This window comes from Gossypium arboreum, chromosome 13 (assembly GCF_025698485.1).
Source record: "Gossypium arboreum isolate Shixiya-1 chromosome 13, ASM2569848v2, whole genome shotgun sequence".
NCBI lineage: Eukaryota > Viridiplantae > Streptophyta > Magnoliopsida > Malvales > Malvaceae > Gossypium > Gossypium arboreum.
The window spans coordinates 8,285,185-8,294,328 of NC_069082.1; the positions used below are offsets into that span (position 1 = coordinate 8,285,185).

Genomic DNA, 9,144 nt, shown 5'->3' on the forward strand with positions numbered 1-9,144 from the left:
CCCGAATGGATTTAAAATTAATGGAAAAGTAATGTGATTTTTTTTTTCTTGAAATGTGTTTTACCTTCTCCACTACAATTCACCTGAAAAGATTGTTAAAAGTGAAAAGGAGAATATATCTAAACTTTAATTATGTATTTATTACCATACAGTACATATAAAATTTTAATTTTAGACTTTAAATTTTATGGGTTATTTCAATTTTAGTTTCAAAATTATTTTTATTAGATTATTATATATATCTATTTAATTTTGTTAGATTTTTATTTTAATTTAATTGCAATTAAATTAGACCTGTCTATGGGTCAGGTCGGATGACTCATCTAAAAAGTGAAAGGGTTTAGGTAAAAATTAAACTTGAAAAATGTGTTTAGGCAAAAAAATAAGCCCCATTTAGAAAAAGGGCCGAGCCTCAGCTAAAGTTTTTTTTGCTTGAGCCCGGCCCCACCTGAATATTCAAAAAGGAAAAAAAACTGTTATTTTTTTTCCTGTTTTGATGCTTTTTCTTCTTTTTTTTTTCCTCACTATTTTGCTATCATTTCACTATTATGTTGTTATTATTTGAGTATTGTATAACTGTTGTTTTATTATTAATTTTGTTACTATTTTAAAGACATTTACTTGTTAAGTTGCACCTATTTTAGTATTATTTAAGTATACATATTGTTTTTTAATTTATTTTCAATTTGTTGAGAAACATTTATTTTAATATTTTTAGTATTTTTATGTATTATATATATTTTTAAAAATTATATAAAAAAATTAATATGAGGAGGTCAGACTAGGTTTAGCATTTTTATCTAAGTTGGGTTTGGGAAAAAATTTAAGCCCATTTTTCAGGCCGGACTCTAACAAACGAACTTAAAATTTTGGTAATATTGTTTTAAACAAATAACTAGTTTCTTTAATATTTGTAATATTTCTTTTATTATCAATTAGATAATATTTTGGTGCAAAATCAATTTTAACGAACATAATAATATGGTTACATATAAAAATTTTGCCACAAAATATTATTATTTATGGTTGTTAAAATTAACTTTGCATAATATTTAAATATCGTGTAATATAAGACGTAACCAAATATTATGTCATTGTAAATTAATATTTCACAACTAAGTAAAAATTGTTATGTAAATGCATTAACAACTATATTATTGTTATTGTTGTTGCGTAAAGTATTTGACAACTACATTTTATAGTTGTTTAAATAAATTTTATAGTTGTTGCGTAATTAGTACACAACAAATTAAAACATCATTGCAGAATAATATTTAGCAACCAATAGTATTATGGTTACGTAAATGATTTGACAACCTCGTTTAATGGTTGTTAAAATATTTTTTGGCAATGAAATATAATCATTACCAAATAAAATATCCTTACAAAATAATATTTGGTAATCAATATGTAAAAAACTTAGCAATTTAATTTTACATTGTTACAAATTTTATTTTACAACTAATATATTATTGTTACGTACTATTATCATTGTGTTAAAAATATTGTAACAAATTTTATTATAACTAAAACACTTTTAGATTAAAATATTACATCGTTACAAAAAAATTATATATTAAAACAAAAAAATTGTTGCAATATATATTAAAACGACTTTTCAATTTGTAAAATCGTTCTACATATTTTATACAAAGAAGGTATACACGATGACTTCGCAATGATTTTTTTTTTTTGTTACAATAAAATTTTAGCAATGGTAATACAACGTTTAACAATAAATTTTAATGTTGACAATTCATATTTTTGAATATGTTATATTATAAAATTTAAAATGAAAACAAACAATGTAATGGCCGGCACGAGGGAGCGAGTGTTTGAAGCAGAAACTCTGGAAGAAGGGAACCAAGTGGAATAAAAACTTCACTACTGCAGTAGTAATGGAAGAAAGACACATAATTATAGGATCCACCGGCTGAGGCGTTGTTTGGAGCTCCTGGACTTGACATCTTCACTGTTTTTCAAATGCTGGATGGGTCTTATTCCTAGCTGTGTGATGAGGTCCCATAATGTCTCCTATGTGAATGCGTATAGAATCTAACTGCTTCGCAGATACTTAAGCAAAATGTGGAGTCCAATGTCTTCATGGCGTGTATATGACTGGGTTGTGATGTTCTTGTTGCTGTGTTGCTGTATGATGTTCGTGGAGTCGATTTGGATTTGTCTGTCATTGTTCCACTTTTTAGGGTAGTTTGAATTGATTTCTCTTTGGTGGACTATTTTGTTGTTGATTATGTTATTCACAGGACTGTAGAGCCTGCTCCTATGGTGGCGATGTTTGCTGTAATACCTTCTTAACCTTTAACAATATAAAAAAAAAAAAAAGAAGCATATAATCTTGTTACCAAAACATGAAATCCCCAAACCATATATCATCATATGGTTGCAAAATACAGTATCATCCGCATTTTATTATATATTACTATATTGGAGACCAACAACCTAGAATTTTAAATATCATAATTTAGTGAATGAAACAACAACTGAATCCCATGTTGTGGCTTGAGTGTAAGACGTTGTGCAGGTGCGTGAACATAGGTAGGGGAGACGATGACAGTGTAGCATTGCAGAATCATGGAAAGTGCAATTTTTGCTTCAGTGATTGCAAAGCTCATGCCAACGCAAGATCGAGGTCCCAATCCAAAAGGCATAAATGCAGCTGCATTGTACTTAGTAGCTTTCGCTATCCCTTCAGCAAACCTCTCTGGTTTGAAAAGATTAACATCATCTTCCCATAAGTCAGGGTCATGGTGAAGTGCTATGATTCGCATGTCGACCTCTAAATGAGTAGGCAGGACAAGTTTTCCTAATCGGACTTCTTTTCCTACTTTTCTTATCACGCCATTTACAGGAGGATAGAGCCGTAAAGTTTCATTGATAATCATGGTAATCTGTTGGAGAAAAAGAAATCCAAAAGGCAATATAAATGATCACTGTTAGTTTCAAGCTTCTGAATTTGTATAGTTTGCTTACCGTTTTTAATTTGGCCATCCCTTCAAAATTTGGGTTTTGATTACCAAAGACCTCAATCACCTCTGCTCTTGCTCTGTCTTGCCAATCGGTGTGTATTGCTAAAAGCAGGGTTGCCCATGCAAGCAAGGAATTGACTGTTTCTTGCCCACCAAAATAAAAAGTTTTACACTCATCTACCAAATCTTGTATCGAAAGTCTGTTTTTCTCGTCCGCCTCATGATAAGCATTTACAAGTAATCCTAGAAAATCACAGCCGAAATTATCAGCTTCTCCGGTCACTACCCTCTCTTCCCTTTTTTTAACAATGCTCATCACAGAATCATGTATCATTTTGGCAATTCTTTCTGATTCAATTTCATCAGCAGATTTCCAAAACTTGCTGAAAAGGACAACCAGATTAAATCAACGCATTGGCAGCTGCAGTATGTTGATTAACAAAGTAAAGATTTGATGAAGTTACCTGATGATGGGAATCTTTGCTTTAAAAATATTTCTGCCTGTAATTACTGACAACTTCATCAACATGTCAAAAATCTTCTCACCTTCCAAGTAACTGCTACCAAAGGCGGTTCTGGATATCACTTCTGAAGTCAATAATCTGAACTCTTGGAACACCTCTATCTCTTTGCCCTCCTTACTTTTCCATTTCTCAAGCATGGTTTCAACGCTAGCAACTACTGCTGGAATCATATTCTGCAAAAAATTATCAAGTTTGTAAATATCCCACTACAATAATTAGATTAGAAGGTACAGATGATTTACTTTTAAGCTCTCCCCATGAAAGGCATAATTGGCCAGTTTCCTTTGCCTTGCCCATTTCTCACTTTCGGTTGAAGCAAGCCCGTCGCCTATTAGCTTGTCGATGAAATATGAGCGCTTTGGCTTTGGAAAAGCCTTTTCACTGTTTTTAAGGACCTCTTTGACCCGTTCTGGGTCTGTAATTAGCAGTTGTGCTCGAATTCCATTCCAACTAAGATAAGTCTTCCCTGAAAGAAAATGATTTCTCTTCATGGAAAGTGGAGGTTAATCAAAAAATACTACCCCAAAAAAAAAAACATATTCTCACCATATTTGTTGATCCAGGAGTAAACATGAGGCATGACTCTGGGAAATATATCGTGTGTCAACGCCATAGGTTTGGTAGATGCTTCCATGAGCATTTGGGCAGCTTCTTTGTTGTTTCCGTGGATAAATTCATAAGGAGGTCCTCTGGTTCCTTGTGAATTCAAGATGCGCTGTACCCGATGAGGAATCCACCAATACTTGTAGAAAACATTGAGCAAAGCTATGAAAAGGTACAGGCATAAAGAAGCTGTAAAAAGGATTAGAAGATTTCCCATGGTCTCCATTTTCTTATCTTCACCGATCAGATTTTGCAGTGTGACGGTAATCTGGGTTTTGCAAGGTGACAGTCAACACTTTTCGTATCATGAGACTACACTTGTCCCTCTTCAAGGTTCATGTCATTTTGTCCCATTTATTTAGTATATTTTTCTTTGAAAATTACAGCCATTTCTACACAGAGAAATGGGAAGCCTGCAGGATTTGAATTCTAGTTATTATTCAATACCTGCTACTAGGGCCCTCAATGAACAGGATGGTTTTCTATAAACAAAAATTAAAATAACCTTTTCTCTTGACGACTGACGAGATATGTTTTGGTTCAAGTGGTGTTAATAACTTTTTTTTTTTAGAATTTTATCTTCTTTTTATAATAGGAGCGAATCAAATTGGGTTTAGCATTTTTATTCGAGCTAAGTATGAGAGAAAAATTAAGCTTATTTTTTAGCCTGGGCTCTAAACAAGCTTAAAATTTTGGTAATATTATTTTTAAACAAATAATTAGTTTCCTTAATATTTTTAATTACTTCTTTTTATTATCAATTAGATAATATTTTGGTGCAAAATAAATTTCAACGAACATAATAATATGATTACGTATAAAATTTTTGCAACAAAATATTATGGTTGTTAAAATTAATTTTGCACAATGATTAAATGTCGTGTAATATAAGACGTATCCAAATATTATGTCATTGTAAATTAATATTTCACAACTAAGTAAAAAATTGTTATGTAAAAGCATAAAAAACCATATTATTATTGTTGTTGTTACGTAAAGTATTTGGCAACCACGTTTTATGGTTGTTAAAATAAATTTTTATAGTTGTTGCGCAATATAATACATAGCCAATTAAAACATCATTGCAGAATAATATTTAGCAACCAATAGTATAATTGTTATGTAAATGATTTGACAACCACGTTTAATGGTTGTTAAAATATTTTTTAGCAATGAAATACACAACTAAATAAAATATCCTTACAAAATAATATTTGGTAATAAATATTATTATTGTTACGTAAAAAACCTTTGCATTTTAATTTTACATTGTTGCAAATTTTATTTTGCAACTAATATATTATTGTTACGTAATAGTATTTGTAACTATTATCGCTATGTTAAAAATATTGTAACAAATTTTATTATAATTAAAATATTTTTAGATAAATAAATTATATCGTTAAAAAATATATTTTAAAATGAAAAAGTTGTTGGAATATATATAATTAAAACCATTATTTAATTTACAAAGTCGTACATATTTTATACAAACGAGGTATACAACATTAAAATTTTATATTTTAAAACGAAAAAAGTTGTTGCAGTATATACCTCGCAACGATTTTTTTTTGGTTACAATAAAATTGTAGTAAAGGTAATACAACATTTAGCAATAAATTTTAAGGTTGACAATTCATATTTTGTAATATATTATATTACAAAATTAAAAATGAATCGTGCCAGGCTGAAGACTTAAAAGGTGGAATCCAAATTTCGCTCGTATTTTAAATGGACTTTCTTGCATTTTGGAGCTTTGGCTGTGTATTTTTCTGTATTACTTTTGCATTTTAATTTGTAGATTTTGTATGGCAATTGTAGATTTTGAAATATGAAATGGCTTTGCTTGAGTGGAGGGGATTAGCGAGAAAGTGGCTTCGCTATGCTGTCTTGAGGGAGTTTCTGGTCTATCATTTCAGGTTTTTTTGCGGATGGGATGGCGAAAGGTGGTGTGCTTTAGTGGAAATGGGTAGTTTTTCATGGAGAACGGACTTTTGCCCTGCAACTCAAAAAGATGGAGCCTTGTTATAAGTAGCTCTTCCTTGAGAGAATATGTCAAAGATACACAGGCAAAGGAACAGTGTTTCTGGTCTAATGAGCTTCGAGCCTTCGATGAAAGCTAAACAAGCAATGTAATGGCCGGCTCTAGGACTGAGTGTTTCAAGCAGAAACTCTGGAAGAAGGGAACCAAGTGGAATAAAAACTTCACTACTGCAGTAGTAATGGAAGAAAGACACCTAATAATAGGATCGACCACCTGAGGCATTGTTTGGAGCTCCTGGACTTGGCATCTTCACTGTTTCTCAAATGCTGGATGGGTCATATTCCAAGCTGTGTGATGAGATCCCATAATGTCTCCTATGTGAATGTGTAAAGAGAATCTAACTGCTTTGCTGATACATTAGCAAAACGTGGAGTCCAATGTCTTCATGGCATGTATATGATTGGGTTGTGATGTTCTTGTTGCTGTATGATGTTCAGGGAGCTGACTGGATTTGCTGCTGCCATTCCAGCTTTTTGGGGTAGTTTGAATTGATTTCTCTTTGGTGGACTATTTTGTTGTTGATTCCTGTGGTGGCGATGTTTGCTGTAATACCTTTTTAACCTTTAACAATATCAAAAAAAAAAAAAAAAGCATATAATCTTGTTACCAAAACATGAAATCCCCAAACCATATATCATCATATGGTTGCAAAATACTGTATCATCCACATTTTATTATATATTACTATATTGGAGACCAACGGCCTAGAATTTTAAGTATCATAATGTAGTGAATGAAACAACAACTGAATCCCATGTTGTGGCCTGAGTGTAAGTCGTTGTAAAGGTGCATGAACGTAGCTAGGGGAGAGATTGATAGTGTAGCGTTGCAGAATCATGGAAAGTGCAGTTTTCGCTTGAATGATTGTAAAGCTCATGCCTACGCAAGATCGAGGTCCCAATCCAAAGGGCATAAATGCAGCTGCATTGTACTTAGTAGCTTCGGCTATCCCTTTATCAAACCTCTCTGGTTTGAAAAGATCAACATCATCTCCCATAAGTCAGGATCATGGTGAAGTGCTATGATTCGCATGTCGACCTCTGAATGAGTAGGCAGGACAAGTGTTCCTAATTAGACTTCTCTTCCTACTTTTCTTATCACGCCACTTATAGGATAATAGAGCCGTAAAGTTACATTGATAATCATGGTAATCTTTTGGAGAAAAAGAAATCCAAAAGGCAATATAAATGATCACTGTTAGTTTTCAAGCTTCGAATTTGTATAGTTTGCTTACCGTATTTAATTTGGCGATCCCTTCAGAATCTGAGTTTTGAGTATCAAAGACCTCAATCACCTCTGCTCTTGCTTTATCTTGCCAATCGGAGTGTATTGCTAAAAGCACGGTTGCCCATGCAAGCAAGGAATTGACTGTTTCTTGCCCAGAAAAATAGAAAGTTTTACACTCATCTACCAAATCTTGTATCGAAAGCCTATTTTTCTCGTCCGCCTCATGATAAACATTTACAAGTAATCCCAGAAAATCACGACCGAAGTTATCAGCTTCTCCGGTCACTACTTTGTCATCCCTTTTTTTAACAATCTTCATCACAGAATCACGTATCATTTTGGCAATTTTATCTGATTCAATTTCATCAGCAGATTTCCAAAACTTGCTGAAAAGGACAACCAGATTAAATCAACCCATTGGCAGCTGCAGTATGTTGATTAACAAAGTAAAGATTTGATGAAGTTACCTGATATGGGAATCTTTGCTTTATAAATATTTCTGCATGAAATTATTGTCAACTTCATCAACATCACAACATGTCAAAAATCTTCTCCCCTTCCAAGTAACTGCTACCAAAGGCGGTTCTGGATATCACTTCTGAAGTCAATAATCTGAACTCTTAGAAAACTTCCATCTCTTTGCCCTCCTTACTTTTCCATTTCTCAAGCATGGTTTCAACGCTAGCAACTACTGCTGGAATCATATTCTGTCACTGTTTTTAAGGACCTCTTTGACCAGTTCTGGGTCTGTAATTAGCAGTTGAGCTCGAATTCCATTCCAACTAAGATAAGTCTTCACTGAAAGAAAATGATTTCTCTTCATGGAAAGTGGAGGTTAATCAGAAAATACAACCCAAAAAAGAAAAAAAAACATATTCTCACCGTATTTGTTGATCCAGGAGTAAACATGAGGCATGACTCTGGGAAATATATCGTGTGTCAAGGCCATAGGTTTGGTAGATGCTTCCATGAGCATTTGGGCAGCTTCTTTGTTGTTTCCGTGGATAAATTCATAAGGAGGTCCTCTGATTCCTTGTGAATTCATGATGAACTGTACCCGATGAGGTATCCACCAATACTTGTAGAAAACATTGAGTCAAGCAACGAAAAGGAAGAGGCATAAAGAAGCTGTAAAAAGGATTAGAAGATTTCCCATGGTCTCCATTTTCTTAACTTCACCGATCAGATTTTGCATATTGTGGAAACCATTTTTTTGAAAACGGGCACTTAGTTTGTTTGAAAACGAAAATTAAAACGTGAGTCGCCACCGATCTTTATTTAGTGTGATCGGATCACCTTTGTTTTAATAAAACAATTTTAGTTTATTAAAACGACATTTTGGTCTACGAAATTCAAGAGAACAAGTTCAGGAGTCGGTTACGTGCGAGGAAGAATTAGCACCCTCGACACGCCCAAAAATTGGTACCGAATTAATTAGTTAGTGTCTTAATGTCGAAAATTGAAAATCGAGAATGAGTTTGAAATATGATCCTTTTTATTAACATAGATTTTAAAATTCTTGAATTAGCTCAAAACGATTGTTGAAGGTTTCCTTATCTAGAGATATCGGAGTATCACATCCCGTAAGTTAGAACACAATACATGAATTCCCGAGCGCAAGGTCGTCTTTAATTTAAATTTAAATTTGAATTCCATGTATTTTAAAACTTAAAAGGATATTTAGCTATTTAGGATTAACGAGAGAACCGAAACCCCGTAAGTTAGGGCACAATTCTTCGATATTCCAAAACGCAAAACA

The 9,144-nt window shown here is 32.9% G+C and overlaps 1 protein-coding gene and 1 long non-coding RNA gene across 2 annotated transcripts; both read right to left on the reverse strand.

The window, feature by feature from the left end:
* Positions 1–2,356: 2,356 nt before the first annotated feature.
* Positions 2,357–4,545, reverse strand: LOC108463979 (cytochrome P450 CYP749A22-like). The gene is made up of 5 exons (XM_017764018.2): positions 4,058–4,545; positions 3,754–3,977; positions 3,452–3,684; positions 2,992–3,370; positions 2,357–2,909 (listed from the first exon to the last, which is right to left on the reverse strand). The coding sequence occupies exons 1-5, from the start codon at positions 4,338–4,340 to the stop codon at positions 2,469–2,471; spliced, it is 1,560 nt and encodes a 519-aa protein (XP_017619507.1). The 5' UTR covers positions 4,341–4,545; the 3' UTR covers positions 2,357–2,468.
* A 3,599-nt stretch (positions 4,546–8,144) lies between these two features.
* LOC128286727 (uncharacterized) lies at positions 8,145–8,551 on the reverse strand. The gene is made up of 2 exons (XR_008277367.1): positions 8,268–8,551; positions 8,145–8,183 (listed from the first exon to the last, which is right to left on the reverse strand). It is a non-coding gene; the product is annotated as an uncharacterized LOC128286727 (long non-coding RNA).
* Between the last annotated feature and the right edge of the window lie 593 nt (positions 8,552–9,144).